We start from the raw sequence: 19164 nt of genomic DNA on the forward strand, positions 1-19164 counted from the left end.
TTGAAAAATACGTCGCAAATATTGTGATCAGTTAAATAATCTCGTGAAAATGATAACCTATCTCTGTATTTCTATCATGATAAGATTTTTATACAACATATATCGTATTGTGTTACTCAATGGAAGACGGAAAAGATCTTAAATAAATATAATCAAATCATATCTTTGGTTTATCAAGCGTTAGAATATAGGTAGGTACTTAGTTCACACACTAAGTTAGTTCTTTGAGGAGGCAGTGGTCTGCTTCCACAATGCATCACTTACCTTCTCGTCCCTATCTCATTGATACCTTCACATTTTTTGAAGAATGCCGCCCACGAACTCTTACAACTTGAAAAGCTCACACCCGACAATACTTATTCTTCTAAATATTATTTACTAGCTGTGCCCGCGACTTCGACCGCGTGGAATAATGGTTTTGGGTAGGTAGGTACATTTAAATTTAGTCTAATGCCTGTTTTCACCATAAATCTCCAATTTTTAAGTGACCTCTATGAAAACAAAATGCCTGTTTATGTGTTACCATAGAGGTCACTTAAAAATTATGGATTGATGGTGAAAACGGATATAATAAGATATGTATTTAAAAAAAACGAAAACATATCATTTAAAATAACATAAAAACACGAAAAACATTATTTTTTTAAATAACAATAAATCGTGTAAGAAATTTTAATTTCAATATTTTCGCATGCGTAGGTAAGTATAGGTTCGATCAAACTAATGCGTGCAGACCGCGTACGCGATAGAGATGATTGGTTTGGTCAAACCTTTAGTTAGAGTAAGACCACTTTAGATTAAGAATTTCCCTACCAACACCGTGCTGCGCCATGCAATATTTTTCCCATGTTAGGTGTAAAAAACATCTTCCCTACAAATTAAAGATTAGTAAATTGGCAAAATAACATGACCTTCCATCATCAGCTTACCTTAATAACCTGAAAGAATACAAAAATCAGTCTATTCGTACCTGTAATATTTAAAAAAATATCCTCCAACAACCCCATTTTTGGAATGAAACGTAGCATATTCCTTTATCAGGCTCTAGACTATCTGTGAACTAAATTTCATTCACATCGGTTCAGTAGTTTTGACGTAAAAGCGCATACTTTCATACAACTTTTCACCCCCTTTTTAACCCCTTACAATCCCCTTTAAGCAATAATAAGTAGCCTATGTCCTTTCTCAAGCTCTAGAGTCTATAGACTTTCTGTGTACAAAATTTCATTCAAATCGGTTCATACAACCTTTCAACCCCCTTTGCAACCCCTTACAATCCCCTTTTTTCCTCTCCTATTTTAGGTAAATCAAAATTAATGAAAATTAGTCAATACAACATTTTGTCCCTCTTTTCAACCCCTTTGTTCAGAAATCGATTACGACATCACTAGCGAGCGCGCACATCACTACGCACGAAACCGACAGATAACGGTTGCGATCGCGCCCGGCGCCTACCCCACTTGACTACCATTCCTCTAACCGCGAACATCAAATATTTGTATACGTTATTTCATGTTATAAACGCTGAGTATCGAAGAAAGCGAGTTTCAATCACAAATACATCACATCCATCTACATGGTACTTCTACGCCGGATGCAAAGCAAGGAATCGTCGTGATCAACTGCATAAATCGGACACGCGAAACCAGCAGAGAAGGCAGCATTGAATACACAGTCAGGTCANAGAGCAAGGAATCGTCGTGATCAACTGCATAAATCGGACACGCGAAACCAGCAGAGAAGGCAGCATTGAATACACGGTCAGGTCAATCATCCTTTCATTTTCCTATCATTATTCATAATCCGCAGTGTTTTGTGCTAATAGTGGTAATATCAGTGCGTATGACAAGTTACTAAACCGGTGAAAGTGACGTTGAAACGGTCAAGGTCACGTAAGTATTGCCGTGCATTTTTAACCGACTTCAAAAAAGGAGGAGGTTATACGTTCGACTGTATGTTTTTTTTTTTCTATGTATGTTCACCGATTACTCCGTCAATTGTGGACCGATTTTCAAAATTCTTTTTTTGTTCGACACTTCTGAGGTGGTCCCATTGTCACCAAGTTAGGATCTGATGATGGGATCCTAGGGAAATCGAGGCAACCCTCAAATTTTATAGGCACGTATATCGTTTTTCAAACTTTTTCTTAATTTATTCAAGTATTTGCTCCTGGAAATCATCATCTCATATTGATGAGCTGATGATAGAAGGTAAAACTCCTTAATACTTAGGAATTGGAAGATAATTCTTTTAATTTTATAGATAAGTATAGTTTCTAAAGTTATTCAAGTGTTTACATCAGATATTCATCATCATGATGAACTGGTCATGGTAGGTACAACTCCTTAATGCTTAGGAGTTGGAGGATAATTCTTTAAATATTATAGGTACAAATAGACCAACAGTTGTATTCTTTCATGTTTTTAAGGTGGGCTGACGGTTTAAGGTCTTTTTAGGTTTCCTATATGGTAACCTGTATTTTGTAGGGAATATTATTTTACACTAGACATGAAGAATATGGTCTCAATGTACTGCCTACCTTCAGTGGTAACATCAAGGTAATAATTAGTTAACTAAAAAGCAAGAAATAAGTAAAATTTTATAAAAAAAAATAAAACCGACTCCAAAAATTGCAAAGGCTATGGCTTTGCAAGCTGGGCTGGGATGACTCCGTGCCTAATGATATTTGTAATGAGTGGCATAATTTTATTAACACATTTCAGTGCTTACAAAACATACGCATACCACGTCACGTGAGGGAACCCCATTCTAAATACACGGACTTGCACATATTTACAGACGCATCACAGGACGCGTATGGGGCCTGCGCGTACGTGAGTACTTACAGCGATGATTCACCAGTGCTAGTCAGGTTACTTTGTGCGAAAAGCAAAGTCGCTCCTATTAAGCCAGTCACTATGCCACGGCTTGAACTTTGCGGTGCCTTAGTCGGGGCTAAATTATTTAAGAAAATTAGTGAGTCATGGAGAATAAGTTTTAATAATGTTTATTTTTGGTCAGATTCAATGATTGTCGTCAGCTGGGTCAAAATGTCTACAAATCTATTGAAACCTTTTGTTCAAAACCGAGTGGTACAAATAAATGATTTGACCGGTGAGTTGCCGTGGCGACATGTCGCGGGCAAAGATAACCCGGCCGATCTGTTGTCACGTGGACTACCACTCGATGCATTACAACAATCGGATATTTGGTGGCACGGGCCAGAGTTTTTGCGTGAAATTAAAAATGAATCTAGTCAAAATGATGTTCAAGTTCTTGATATGTGTGAAATACCGGAGTTAAAATCAAATAATTGCACAATATCATGTTTAGCTAAATTAAATAATGCATTTCCTTTTGAACGTTTCTCTAATTGGAATCGAATGAGACGCACAATGTGTTATGTGTTGCGATTTATTAATAATTTGCGCATAAAAAACAAATCGCAGCGCAGCAGCGGCCCATTCTCATCGAAAGAGCTTACTGAGTCGGTAAATGTTTTAGCAAAATTTGCACAACAAGAATCACATCCAGATGTTTACCACGCTTTAGTAAATAACCTACCTATAAAATCTAGACATATTTCCGGTCTGGACGTTTTTTTGGACAATTCGGGTCTTATTAGAGTGGGAGGAAGATTGCAAAATTCTGAACATTATTCTTATAATAAAAAACACCCTATACTTTTAAGCTCAAAGCATATTTTCTCTCAACTTTTGTTTCGATTTGAACACATTCACTTACTTCATGCTGGACCTCAGCTGCTTCTTGCCACTATTAGAGACAGTTGGTGGGTACTCAGAGGGCGAGATTTGGCGAAGCAAACTGTACATAAGTGCATTTCGTGTACACGTCAAAGAGGAAAGACATTAAATATAAAAATGGGTAACTTACCATCTGAACGACTAGAGCCAGGGTATCCATTTCAGCGTTGTGGGGTTGATTACGCAGGACCTGTGTTCATTTTAAATCGAAGGGGAAGGGGGGCAAAATTGAGCAAATGTTATATATGCCTATTTGTTTGTTTTACTACTCGTGCAGTGCATTTAGAGTTAGTAACGAGTCTCAGTTCTGAAGCATATTTATTAGCTTTAAGAAGGTTTTTGTCTCGTCGCGGAAAGCCAGCGGAAATATTTTCCGACAACGGAAAAACCTTTGTAGGCGCTTTAAAAGAATTATCTCAGTCATTTATTAATAATCAAACAGATATCATAAATTATACGGCCAATGAGAATATCAAATTTAGCTTCATTCCACCGTATTCGCCCCATTTTGGTGGTTTGTGGGAGGCAGGGGTCAAGTCGACCAAACACCATTTGCGTCGGTTAGGGAACGCGAACCTCACTTATGAGGAATATTCAACATTATTAGCACAAATCGAAGCAATCCTTAATTCCAGACCCATGTATCCCATGTCGACCGATCCCAACGACCTACTTCCACTCACTCCAGCCCATTTCCTGGTTGGCCGACCGCTTGTTGCGCCTGGCTACAAAGACATCACGACTGCATCTACGCCTCACTTGAACCGGTACGAGCGCGTCGAACAAATGCGGCAGAACTTCTGGAAGCGCTGGACGAAGGAGTACATCGGGGAACTGCAGACCAGAACCAAATGGCAGATTAACCAGGACAACTTGGCGCCTAACACTCTGGTGCTCATAAAAGAGGACAACTTGCCACCACTAAAATGGCGACTAGGAAGAGTAACACAAACCTTCCCGGGAGAAGATGGACTAGCTCGAGTGGCAGACGTAAAAACTGAAAGCGGAATCATAAGAAGAAGCTACCAGAGATTATGCCCATTAATGCCAAAAGAATAACCGTTGGAGGCAGCTGCTCCAAGGCGGGGGGCATGTTCAGAAATCGATTACGACATCACTAGCGAACGCGCACATCACTACGCACGAAACTAACAGAAAACGGTTGCGATCGCGCCCGGCGCCTACCCCACTTGACTACCATTCCTCTAACCGCGAACATCAAATATTTGTATACGTTATTTCATGTTATAAACGCTGAGTATCGAAGAAAGCGAGTTTCAATCACAAATACATCACATCCATCTACACATTACAATTTATATGTTGTTGCAAAATAGACGTATACATGTTCGATGCACTCAGCACATTAAAATTTTGTCACACTTATTAAGCTTGTTGATTTGCAAAAAAGAACACTAGAATTTAATAATTCAAGGTGGAATTGATTGTATATTATGCCATATTGCACTAATTTTTTTGTGCAGCTAGAAGTTCCGTCATCTTTACAATTTCATAGGAGAGTTTTCGAAACAATACCAAAATGAATGCTATTGACTCTTATAATTTTAACAAAGTAGGTAGGTACTACCACTGCTTCAAAACACTCTATGCACGGATGCACAGTTCCACGACATTAAAATGTTAGTATTTTTTTAATTTTATGGTCCTATTGGAAGAAGAATAACAATAAAGTCGTTGGACCTTTGGAAACGAGCCCAAATATGAATATGAAAATCCATTTGAAAGGAACACCAAAAGTTACTCTCGTAATTTCATATTGTTCAAACAAGTAGCAACGGTCCACTTTTGTAGTTATTAACGGTAGTAGAACATTTTATTCCAGTCATGACTTGTATTAATACCCATTTCCAGCAGATCACACGATAAATGCGAGGTGCTATTGTAACACCCACAAATCCGGCTTTCAAGCTAATGTGTTTATTTATAAACGTTTTCCTTCCATCTTCTAGTGAGGAAACATAGAGCTGTGAATCCCGACAGCTGACGCAGTTTCCACATTCGCTTTATGGCCAACTATTCAGTATTTAGCATATTTTGCAAGAAAGTTATTTTAAGACCAAATCGATTATAGTTTTGTCAAGGTACAGTCAGCTTCAAAATATGTAGTTCGTGATACGCAAAATGACCAATAAGTTGACAACACAACTTTATTTCAATGGTTACAAAGACTTTTGGGTATCACGAACTATTTGACGCTGATTCATATTTTTTGCAATCAAGAATACATTAATTTTAATAAATCGCTTAAGGCGATTACTGAAACTAAGTAAGTATTATGCCATTTTACGAATTGTATAGGAATGAAATGCGATCTATGAAACCATGAAAGTTCATCATCACTGTTGGAAAACTTTTGCTTAGTTAATAGAATGTTAAACTATAATAATGTATTACCTAACTAGTATGATGTGCATAGTAAAAAAACTTTAGGTTGTATGCTGGGGATTTACAACTATCCATAAACCCTACACTTCATTTTGTACCTGATGTTTTCCATCTCTAAAAATCGCGTCGCGCACTTTCGGATTATAAATCCGTGTGTTTCCACCCAACATTTAATGGAAGATAGGGGATGTGAGGGGTGATAACCCTGTAATAGGAAACAGCTAATGCCACGTGAGGGTGCATTTTTGTATGCATTTGTGGATCTGCAATATTACGGGGGTTTAGCTTACAATTTTTCACGCCTCTTACATTTGGGACTGACATCTAGGAAATGGATCTTTTATTATGTGGTTAATAAGAAATGGAATGGTTATTGCTTGTTATACAGGGTGTAAAAGATAGGAAAAAAAACATTAAACAAGTCCACCCAGATACTGTTTTGATCTACAAGTATATGTCATTAGATTTTTCCGTAAGATACCATAGTTATTAGCACAATGTATATTAATGATTCACAGAACCTATTGTTACCAGAAACATATATCGCCATTAATTTCCTAAACAAATAGAAATAAAAACAAATCGTGAATTTTCTGGGAAAAACCTGGCTTCTCAGTACAACACAGAGGCGTGATTAAAACTCGTTGTTTGATTCATTTCTATCCTTAAACTCTGTATTGCTACAACCACATCACTTGAATTATGCAGTTGCATAAGCATTAGTAACATTCAAGGCTTAAAATCTAAGCTGAAAAGGATGAATTTCGTGGAAAACGCAAATAGAATATTATTGTTTTAATATTTCAAATTCAAATTTAAAATACGTTTATTGTGAACCACAGGTACATAGGTTGTTGAATTATAAATGGGTGTAGATCGGCTGCGTTCCACCTTGAAGACATACAATAGTTAGTGCTTAATTCTAGGTTAAAGTTTAGGCTGTAGGTAATAGCAGCCGAAACGTCAAGCCGTGAGTACATAATGTAACTAAACGTCGCGTTAAGACCCGTATCTTACTATTTTAATTGTAACAAAACGAAGGAACAATAGTGACTGATTGTACATATACGTCACATATTGGACCAATACGCCACAGATTGGCCACAAATAAACCCCAAAGGTGCTGGCCAAGACGAGGCTACGACAAATAGAGACGACCAAATGTTTGTATAGGCCGATGCAGATGCGGCTCTGTGGCATATTCGCTAGGTTTCTGTACAACTGAAACAACAGAATAACGGGAAAATTCCCTTTTGTTGGCGTGATCTGGTGAAACTGAGCTAGTGAACGTTGACGTAATCAGGGCAAAGCTGTATATCCGTTCTGAGAAGGAGTAAGCTCTATCTATTTAGCAATAGGGCGAATGAAAAGAAAATATTTTGAGATTTTTCAAAGGATAGGTAAGTAAGAAAAAAAAAACGGTACCTTTATTTTTAATACCATGGAAATGGTGGCCAAGTATAGATGAAAAACGTATCAGGACACTAAAATTGCGCGAAAGACATTTTCGCGAAGTCATTTGAGGGAAAACATTAGTGCGAAATGTGGTGCGAAACCATATGCTCGAAAAGACATTCGAGAAACGATGCTTGGGTGAAAGACAACCCACCCGATGATATTTAACGAAATATAACTTACACTAGTAATTGAAAACATTTAATAATATCCAAGTACTATAGATTATTATCGCAGTGTTTACTAAACGAACAAACCTCTCAAAACTAACATAAGCTGCATAGGAATCGCTGGCAAAATATTCATTTCGCGCTCTCAGTATAGCGACACAGGTGTTCCCTTCGAAATTGGATATTTGCTTTTCAGTTTGTTATTATTTACTTAGTTGTTTTAAACTATTTTACTATTCTGAAAGAACAGTCTGAAAAATGTTGAATGTAACTGGAAGAAAATAATAGTAATTCAGTGATTATTATTTAAAAGAAAACTGTTCGTCTCAATATAAACTTTCAAAGTTGCCAAGTTTGATAAACCATATTTTATTATTATCAGAGAAAATAATATTCAGATTGTATGATGAGAAAGTATTTCTATCGAGATTATAAATCCTTTTTTCGTAATGCGTTTTTTTTAGCGTGTTTCAGTTCACAAATTCCGTGTGCTATTCAGCTGTACCTATAAATAAGTATTTGTATTAATAGGCTATTTGGTATATAATAATATACTAGTAACTATGTAAATATTTATTTGTCATCAAATTCATCCAGCTTTTGGGTGTAGAAGTAACAAACATACCTCCACATAAATTATCCCGTTTATAATAATAACTTTTCCCAAAATATTTTTTTATGCATGACAAGGCAGGTATTTGACTGCAATCGCACCTGGTGTTAAGTGAGATGCAGTCTAGGATAGTACATAATCTGCCCTGTAAGTGCCTATTCACTCTCGCCTTGAAAAACCCCGGATTATAGTATTCAGAAAAGACAGCAGCGATGTAAATCAGCTTCAAATGTAATAAACACGGCCATTCCCTAACACTTAGGTCTAGTTAAAACTATCTCAACTCGCCCAGTTTTCGAACTTCAGGATTCGTCCTGAAATGATTAAGTACAATTTACATTTCAAGGCTACAACAGAAGTTTCCTCAAATTAACAGCCCAGACTAACTGGGCTCCCAAATTCAACCTCTCAATTAATAACTCTCCTAGATTTAGTAGTAGAAGCTTAGTATAAATGCTGTCAGTACTCTTATTTGTCTTTAGTTGAAATCTATGAGGGTAATTGCTTCAGCTTGTAAACTTTAAATTATTTAAATTAATGAGTTTAAAATGTGGTCTAAGTTTCATCGTTTGAATCGATTTTTGGAAAACGCTTTTTCTTTGGTTATTTTTGTCTGTCACAGGAAAACTTTAGGTATCACACCCATTCTTGTTTCAAAAACCGGGATAAAAACTATTCTACATCCTTTCCCGGGACTCAATCTATCTCTATGTCAAATTTCATCAAATCGATTCAGTAGTTTAGGCGAGAAAGCGTGACAGACATACAGAGTTACTTTCGAATTTATAATATAATACTTATTAGTAGAGAAGTAGGGATTTTATAGTACCTACCTTTCTTCGCTCTTAACAATATTTTCATCTACTCATATAACATCTTTGAATCACTTTTTCAACTGGACTAAAGCATCATCCATGATCATGGTATACATTTTCGGTAGCTGGAATCTAAGCCACTGCCGCAGCTAGAAATATAGTCTGACTGTTTGGGTATGACGTTAGAATTAAAATTATAATCATAACTAATTAACTTTGCAAGAGTAAAATAACAAACATCTTTTCGTTCAATTTGAAGAGAAAGTTGAAAAGCTGATCCTAAGAATGTGTTTCTCCCTTCCAAGAAATCCTTATTCCTTCTGGCAAATCGCAACGAGTTATTTCTCACATAAACTGGCTTTAAATCACTCCAAATATTGAATCATCATTTCAGAAATACTACAGTAATATCTCTGTCTATTCTCTCTGTGACTATTAATTCAAACATATTCATTGGAAATTGTTTTGATAATATAAATTTTAATATGCGAATAAATAGTTATTGTTTATTTACAGCGCTTCTGCATTGGCGGAACGTGCATTGAATTCCAGACTTAGTTCAATATCTGTTTTGGAATGATGATCAGTTTATAACTAAGTATTTTGTTTGTTTTATACTTTTTTATTACTTTTACAATTCACAATTTTGATTTAAAAAAATCAGATTCCATTAGGTATTGTGTTAATATTTGGCTTTGAGTTTTTTATTTACTAGTCTTTATTCTTATTAGCTGGCGCATTCCTTAAACCCCACGAAACCAAATAAATATAGAAATCTACCGGACAAAGGAATAACAGGCTTCTTCTTTTTTTAGCTGGAAGATGACAACTAAGTAGGTTATCACTTCACGGGATTTATTACAACAATATCTATTTTAACGGTAAATAAAATATTTACCCTCCCGACGTTTCGGCTCGGTTGCACGAGTCATGGTCGCGGGCAGACTGCCCGCTATTTTATTTAGGTACCGTTAAAATAGATATTGTTGCAATAAATCCCGTGAAGTGATAATTTTATAGTAAAAATGCAACATAATAGTTTAAAATATTATTTAACTAAGTAGGTGTTTGACAAAGACCTCCACTAAGGATTTCTACAGCAAGATGTTTCTGCGACCGCTATCACCAGGTCGCGATTTTAAACAGAGTGTAAATCTAAAAAATTATATTTGACAAGGTCACTTTACAAAACGGACCTAAGATCTTTCACTTAATTCCAAAAGCACATCTCAAACTTGGATTATGACTTAAAATAAATTTAATTAATTAGTCCACGTTTCTAACAGCACAATATGGATGCTACCTTAAAGAGAAGATTCGTCTTCAAATAATATTACGTTTTGTACTTGTTAAAGGGAAATGAACAGCTTATTACAACTTGGAGTTTGCAATGTTTGTTTTTATTTGATTACTAAACAAGTGGACGATTTCTACGAATTTTTTATTTTTCCATCTCCAAATTGGGGTGAGGTGCTATGAATAAATGTAGGTGAATTATTATTTGTAGAGTCCATATTTATTATAATGAATGTGTTAGAGATAGAATATGTTTAGAAATAACTCAAATTCTCGGTTTTGCCTAAGGTTAGCTGGTAGAGAATGCCACATGGCATTAAGTTCGCCTTTTGTACTGCTTTTTTTGTAAATGTTTAATAAAGATTTTAAATAAATAAGTAGCTAGCCAGAAATATTATGCTAGACTCTTTAGTATTAATGAACTCCTTCAATGAGTTTATCACTGTCATTAATATTTATTTTGTCTATTTGCTTTGACTAATTTAGAAACTGTTTTATACTTATCGTAATTTTATTACGAGTATGAGCTGAGCACATTCTTTTGAAGATTTACTAAACTGATGCTGATGACGTTTGAAATCCCACTCGCTTAGGCACTTGCTATTAAAAGTTACGTTATAAAGTGTTCAATGCCCGTTTAACTTTAATTAGGATATCTAATTATGTGTAACCCTGGGGACGTCATATTTAAATTTCACAAAAACAAAGTGGTAAAAGCAGTGGTAAATATGAAGTAGTAGAAATAAATAAAATGCTGTCGTCAGTCGCCACTTCATTTGTCGCCAAAGGTTCCCCGAAAATCACTTTTATTTTGGGTGAGTACTTAATATAATCCCCTTTCGTTTGAAAGGTCGGTTTTCGTATTTCGACTGAGACAGGTATGATGATTTCTTGTTTAGGGTTCCACTTCTTGCAAAATCAAACATTTTAATCAAAAGTTTTATCAGTTCCCAAATACAGCTTGCCCTACCACCACTTTGGAACAAATCCCACCACCAACCATGGTTCTTCCTGCCTCACGGCGTACGAACCGAATCTCGGGAGAGCGCGCGGGTACTTGCTCTGGGCTCTTTTCCCCGGGCGCTTTGCTTGACTCCTTACAAATTTCTCTGATCCATGTCCCTTCTCATAGTCAATTCTCCCCCTTCTGGGGCTTGACACCACACATACGGCACTTCGCGTCGGGCTGCTATCGTTGATAAATGTCATCACTTCTTCTCATAACTTCGCCTGATTGTGTGCCAGGAGTGCACGAACTCGGAACAACATGGGCTGGTGCTGAAGCATTTGAATAATCATTTACTTTCGTTCGTTCGTTTCAGCCAAATGACGTCCACTACTGGACAAAGGCCTCCCCCAAGGATTTCCACAACGAACCGTCCTGCGCCACCAGCATCCAGGCACCTCCCGCGACCTTCAACAGATGGCCTGCCCACACTACGCCTTCCGGCCCTTGGTCGCCACTCCAGAACGTTTTTGAGAACATACCGAAGTGATGGTACGGAAAGCTATATTGGGACGTGAATGAGTGCCTTGAAAAGGGCCTACATACAAAATTTGAATAGCAAGAAAAAATCGTGTGCTCATTCAATGGATTGGACGTCGTGTCACCGGCGTTTAGTAATATACAGACGAAGGCACTACTCATAACTGTGATTAATTTATCTAATCTATCTTATAATTAGGTGTTATTCTGCAAGGAAAAGGTATAATACTGTCTGACGTGATGTCAACCGTATATATCTACTCTTTACATTAGCAATGTTGTTGTTGTTGTGGCGTTGCTTGTAAATAATTTGAAGGAGACCTTAGAAGTGAGAACATTCTAGTAATTATTCAAACTTGCGAAAATGTCTATACAAAAGATGGAAAATAAGATCAATGTCGAATGTCTATCGAAATGGTTCATTGTGTTATAAGACGAATTGAAATTAATTTCATGATTGAAGCAACGTTGACAGACGTAGTCTTAAATACAGAGGAAATGCTTTGAATATTTGTAATTTTGAAAATCATACCAAAATGAGTGCCAGATTGCCAGTGTAAAATTTAATAATTTCGTTTGTGGAAAAGACGGCTGTCTAGTCAGTCAGTTAATTTGCATCAGTTTAGCTGTAAATCCTACAATAGGCCAAATATTATTTAATGAGCTTGAGCACTGTGAGTATAATGTGTACCTACTTGTAGTCATCTCAGTCGACATAATTTATTTATCATCCATCACCAATATAACACTCTGCCTAGATTTTGCTTTGATAAATTGGTGTAGAGCTTTAAATACCTTACTGAATGAATGCATTGACAAATACCGTTTCCCAGTTTTGTAACTTTCTCGTCCCAACGAAGAGTTTAAGAAGTTCCAATTCGCGAAGCACCACAACATCGTCCATAAATATTTCAGAACTGAAACCTAACAAGGGGCTCGCTCTTGACAACTTTGACAAAGGGCCCGATTGACGCTAAGCCGCTTACAAATATGCCACAAATTGAACGTCTGAATAAATCAACGGCATGACACATAAGGCACCTTCGGGCGAGTGGTGTGACAGGTAAGTGAAGACAGGTTTTTTTCTTAAAAAGTTGAGAAACTCTTATGAAAGGTGTAATGATTGTCAGTTTTCGTGAATATCTGTTACATTAAATTATGAGTTCATTTCACGACTTGTGGCATAGTTGTACTCAATTTTGAAGGCTTTAGCATCAATCCCTGGTATTTCATTTTGCCTGATAGCTCAAAAAATTTTGGATCAAGACTTCGTTTGCACCTAATTATCAAGTAAAATCAAATAAATTCTAGTAAAAAAAAAATCAATTCTTGTAACTGAACAATGGAATATATTTCTCGATTTTATTTAATTTTCGCTTCGCCAACTTTTTATTAAATATAAATTAAAGCAAATGTACACAGCGTCGCTTCAAAGTGTATTAGAGGAATTGATAGAGACCATAAAAGTTTCAAGCTGCAGGAATACAGCAGTATTTTGTATGAAACACTAAATTGTACTATTATTCATTTGTTTATCATCATGACTACATCATAATTTCTCCCCCGAGAACCGCCACAAAGTCTGATCTAGCTTTTTTTTTCATTTAGGGTGGATTTGACTAAACAAGAGTAAATATTAATCCCAGAATAAATCATCAGTTATTCGACATTTTGACATTAATCCCATACTGAAACTGTCAATGTGCCAGTCCAGTTATACCAGGAGCTATTCTTGGATAAAAGTTTGGTCGAATCGGGCCTTAGCCAGCTACAAGTATCTACTTAAATCTTCATCATTTTCTTTGCATTCTCTTAATTTTAGTCAAATAAACAACTCTAATAAATCAGTAAATAGGGCATTCCTTCAACTTAATTCGAGCTTGTAGAACAGTCTGGGATACATTCCGAGCATTAATCGCTTTAATTAATGTTCCGCATATTCCCAGAGCATGCGGTGCAATCCCTACGATTCCATTTTGTCTTGTGAAGACGAGAATTCATGTACCGTATCTAAATATATAAAAGGAGAAACTGACTGACTGACTGACAGATCAACGCACAGCCTAAACGGCTAAACGTAGGCACTTGAAATTTGGAAGGGACGTAGCTTAGGTACCGTAGAGGTGCACTAAGAAAGGAATTTCCGAAATTCCCACGAGAACGGGAATTAGCGGGAAAAACGGGATTCACGCGTACGAAGTCGCGGGCGGCCGCTAGTATTATACTATGTGTTTTGTTCCACATGAAATACATAATATACAGAAAGATAGATAGTCAAGAAAATAATATAAATTAAATCGTTTGTCAATTTGACAGACAACATAAAGATACCAACCTTCCAATCAAGATGACGTCTTGTGGCTAAACTGATGATGATGTTGACAGCTGAATTAGTAAAAACTTCTGTTTCGTGTTTTGTTTGTCTTGCATACGTTCATACAGTTTGGAAGCAGCTGTACATAATAAATTAAGTACCTACTACGTATCATGATAATCATTATTTTAGCCAATGGCAGTGGCAATGGAAAATCTACCCTTAGGAACGCTACATAGCATTGTTTTGCCTTTTACCTACTTATTATAAACATTTATGAATAAAATATTTTTCTTGGCTACATAAGAATGTCAAGGTTATAAGTATTCTCTAAATGTGAAATGTAAAGTAGACATTAACCGTTAAAAAAAAAAGATGTAAATATAATATTCTGTTTGAAAAATATGATGTCGATGTTAATACCCAAAATAAAACTTACTTTTATCTTAAGTAGAAAGGAAAGTTGCCTCCAACATTATTGGATTAAAATAAAAGTAGGATTTAAGGAAAATTCTTTCCACGTGATTAAAATCTTTTCCTAAGAGCCTCTTAAGCAATACCTAGTTAAAAGAATTTGAGAAAAAGAAAATGTACAGTTAGAAGTTAAATTAATTCCTGGGAAAAGTTCAGACTGCACTTGCTGGAATGGCAGGTAGTTTGGAAAATCTAGGTGAGAACGGCGATCTTGTTTGGGGCTAATATCAAACTTTTTGAGTTTGAATCAAATTATTCTACAAACAAAAACCATTTTTGGTAGGACAAAGTGACCAAGTCAAGGCTTTATGCACAAAATGGAACTTATACAACTAGGTACCTATTACACGTATACAATCACACAAAGCAAAAGTCAATCGAACGAACCCAGTGCACACGTTAACGAATTGCGAATGCGACTGTCATTTTAATTATAATATTATGTTGGTGTCAGCCAGCGAATGTTTCGCGTTTGACTTTTGATTGAGTTGCTGATGTTTTTGGGCGCCCTTGTTGCAAAAAGTGAACTAAAAGCTCTATATTTTGTACATATAAATGAATAACGAGTCACCTTGAAACAAAGATCTCGTTCGTTAGTTTCAGTCAAATTACATCCACTGCTGAACACAGGCCTCCACCAAGGATTTTCACAACTACTGGTCCAGCGCTGCCATCATCACGTGCTTTCCGCGACCTTCTCTAGATCGTCGGTCCACCCAGTGGAGGAGGCCCGCCTATACTACGTCTTCCGGCCCATGGTCGCCACTCGAGAATTTTTCCGCCCCAACTGCAAGCCGTGTGGCCTGCCCACTGCCACTTTGTTCAAAACAAACCTCTGCTTTTTGCACATCGAAAAAGATACAAAATAGCCAAACACGTAACAAAAAGTCAATCAAACGAATCCAGCGCACACATTAACGAATTCAGAATGTGATTGTCACTTTAATTAACTCGGTGTCAGCCGAATGTTTTCAGCTTTGACTCTTGATTGACCGACGTTTCGGGATCAATGGGTTTTGAGTTGAATCCACGCTAAAATCATAGAGATCTTTTTTGTGTATTTACTTAACGTCAAATAGTGTAATTTGTTTGATTGAGTTAATTGTTTGAGGCTTAAGATAGATTTTTGATCTGAATGTTGCCTGAAAAATTTAAATATAAACATTGTAACACGAACTCAGGACAGTTCAAAGTAGGAACTTAGAAATTATAAATGCGTTTTTAAAATACATCTTAACGACCGCAAAAAGAAAATCTCTTTAGATTTTGAAAAAAAAAACATAATAATACTTTGATGTAATTTCTGGACTCGTAAGAGTTGAGTTTGTTAGATATCTTTACTCTATTATACAGTGCCTTGAATCAACTGTAAAGTTCACAATATGATGTAGATACAATCCCAACTAATATTATAAATGCGAAAGTAACTCTGTCTGTCTGTCTGTCTGTTACGCTTTCCCGCTTAAACCTCGCAACCGATTTTGATAAAATTTGGCATAGAGATAGTTTGAGTCCCGGGAAAGAACATAGGATAGTTTTTATCCCGGTTTTTGAAACAGGGACGCGCGCGATAAAGTTTTTCTGTGACAGACAAAATTCCACGCGGGCGAAGCCGCGGGCGGAAAGCTAGTACAAAATACAAATACAAATACTTAATTATGAAACACATGTTACATTGTCATTACAAATTAGCCTTATCCATTTAAGTTTTTAAAAACTTGTCCTAGGATAAAGCTGCTCTTCACAATGTTTAAAATTTCTAACATGAGTAGGTAACTAATAATTTTACGTTTAACAATTCCACGAAGCTCAGCAATATGTTATAAACAAATTTTTATAAAAATCTCTATGAAAAACATAAGAAATCGCACTGCTTTTAATTAAGATCATAATTCACAAATCAATAGTTTTTCAGTTTCCATATAGTCCATCTGTTTCAACCAGTCGTAAATTTTTTTCTTAGCTTCATTACAGGACATGTTGTAGATATGCAGTATTCTATTTATCCGGTTATATAGGGTTATCGATCTAGACTGAAATTGGTTCCGTGACAAATTTGTGTGGATGTTTAAATTTGGAATAACATTGTATGGATTACGTTTTGCATTAATAATAGGATCAGGAGTTGTGTTTTTGTGAGTTTTTAAGACACATAGAAATATGTATAGCTGCCTTACGGTTAGCACGTTACAGTCTTCATAGATTTTTACGGTACTGTAAGTAGGTTTTACTAGTAATAAAACTTTCAAAATGCATCTTTGGGCGCGTTCAAGTTGGATCAGTTTGGTTTTATGAGTTCCACCCCAGATGGGTAGACAATAGGAGATGACAGACTGCACCAAGGTTTTATAGATTTGTATCAAAAGTTGTCTATCGGAGACATGCCTAAGATATTTAAAAAGCCATATCAGTTTCCTCACACGTGATGTACAGTTTTCAATCTGTTTATGCCAGTTAAGCTGTTGATCAATATATATGCCGAGATATTTAACAGATGAGACTTTTGTTAAGGCGGTGCAGTTGCAGGGAGTAGCCGGGTAGTTATTGCATCCGTGAGCTGTTAATTGAAGGTCAGTCGGTGGTTGAAAACGATTTAAAATAGAGAAAGTCATGTAATTTGTTTTTCCGGTGTTCAGTGTTAATAAGTTATATTTAAGCCACTTTATTACAACTNTGAGAATATCAAATTTAGCTTCATTCCACCGTATTCGCCCCATTTTGGTGGTTTGTGGGAGGCAGGGGTCAAGTCGACCAAACACCATTTGCGTCGGTTAGGGAACGCGAACCTCACTTATGAGGAATATTCAACATTATTGGCACAAATCGAAGCAATCCTTAATTCCAGACCCATGTATCCCATGTCGACCGATCCCAACGACCTACTTCCACTCACTCCAGCCCATTTCCTGGTTGGCCGACCGCTTGTTGCGCCTGGCTACAAAGACATCACGACTGCATCTACGCCTCACTTGAACCGGTACGAGCGCGTCGAACAAATGCGGCAGAACTTCTGGAAGCGCTGGACGAAGGAGTACATCGGGGAACTGCAGACCAGAACCAAATGGCAGATTAACCAGGACAACTTGGCGCCTAACACTCTGGTGCTCATAAAAGAGGACAACTTGCCACCACTAAAATGGCGACTAGGAAGAGTAACACAAACCTTCCCGGGAGAAGATGGACTAGCTCGAGTGGCAGACGTAAAAACTGAAAGCGGAATCATAAGAAGAAGCTACCAGAGATTATGCCCATTAATGCCAGAAGAATAACCGTTGGAGGCAGCTGCTCCAAGGCGGGGGGCATGTTCAGAAATCGATTACGACATCACTAGCGAGCGCGCACATCACTACGCACGAAACCGACAGATAACGGTTGCGATCGCGCCCGGCGCCTACCCCACTTGACTACCATTCCTCTAACCGCGAACATCAAATATTTGTATACGTTATTTCATGTTATAAACGCTGAGTATCGAAGAAAGCGAGTTTCAATCACAAATACATCACATCCATCTACACCTTACAACCTCTTTTTGAGCCCATGACCTTTCCCAGGCTTTAGACTAACTGTATATTCAAATCGGTTCATATAACCTTTCATCCCCTTTTTAACTCCTAACAACCCCTTTTTTATAATAATAAGTAGGCTATGTCCTGTCCCAAGCTCTAGACTAACTGTCTACCAAATTTCATTCAAATCGGCTAATATAAACTTTCATCCCCCTTTTGACCCCATTCAACCCCTTTTAAAATAAAAAGTAGCCTATGCCTAGCCTTTCTCAGGTACAGGTTATAGACTATCTGTGTACCAAATTTCATTCAAATCGGTTCGGTAGTTTTGACGTGAAAGAGAGACAGACAGACAGACAGACAGAGTTACTTTCCCATTTATAATATTAATATATAGTAGTATATAGTAATATAATATAGTAAATAGTAATATAGTATAGTATGGATTTTTTTATGTTAAAAATCATTTAGTGGGTAGGTACCTATGTACTTTCAAGTCCTGAAATTAATCTAAATGAGTAGGCGGCAATAAAACACTGAAAAGTTTGTTTGATTGATGAACCATGCTCTAATCTCAGGAAATACCACCTACCCATATTGATTCTAAAAAATATTTTTGTCAAATAATTACCATTGAAAAATTATTGCAAAAATGGGAAAAGGAACTATTTTCAGGCGTGAAGGAGCGGGCACAGATACTTAGTCAAGAATGGTGTTTATGTTAAGAAGCCTGGAAACCCATTCTCAGCTTTACCGTAACTCCGCTGCAAAACGTCATAGTATTAATAAATGAAATGATGGTCTTTTCTCCCACTCTCTTTCATCGAGAAAATAAACGTCACAGGGTTTTGGGTTCATTTTC

General features: G+C 36.7%; 1 protein-coding gene across 2 annotated transcripts; it reads left to right on the forward strand.

Moving 5' to 3' along the window:
• The first annotated feature begins 2675 nt into the window (after positions 1–2675).
• LOC114357556 (uncharacterized) lies at positions 2676–18305 on the forward strand. 2 transcript variants are annotated; one of them, XM_028311237.1, is made up of 2 exons: positions 2676–4275; positions 17515–18305. In XM_028311237.1, exons 1-2 carry the CDS (start codon positions 2919–2921, stop codon positions 18060–18062), a joined length of 1905 nt encoding a protein of 634 aa, XP_028167038.1. In that variant the 5' UTR covers positions 2676–2918; the 3' UTR covers positions 18063–18305. The 2 variants fall into 2 exon arrangements, with proteins under 2 accessions (XP_028167038.1, XP_028167037.1); XM_028311236.1 differs by having other exon boundaries at positions 2676–4242; positions 17482–18305.
• Positions 18306–19164: the final 859 nt, after the last annotated feature.

This window comes from Ostrinia furnacalis, unplaced genomic scaffold (genome assembly GCF_004193835.3).
Source record: "Ostrinia furnacalis isolate ACB-3 unplaced genomic scaffold, ASM419383v2 OfSCF3250, whole genome shotgun sequence".
NCBI classification, from domain to species: domain Eukaryota; kingdom Metazoa; phylum Arthropoda; class Insecta; order Lepidoptera; family Crambidae; genus Ostrinia; species Ostrinia furnacalis.

Excerpts from the sequence above, each read along its gene's own strand:
- LOC114357556 (XM_028311237.1), top strand. The coding sequence starts at position 2,919 with ATGCCACGGCTTGAACTTTGCGGTGCCTTAGTCGGGGCTAAATTATTT. Across the intron at positions 4,276-17,514 it reads ACCGTATTCGCCCCATTTTG|GTGGTTTGTGGGAGGCAGGG; the intron begins GTGGTTTGTGGG and ends CGCCCCATTTTG.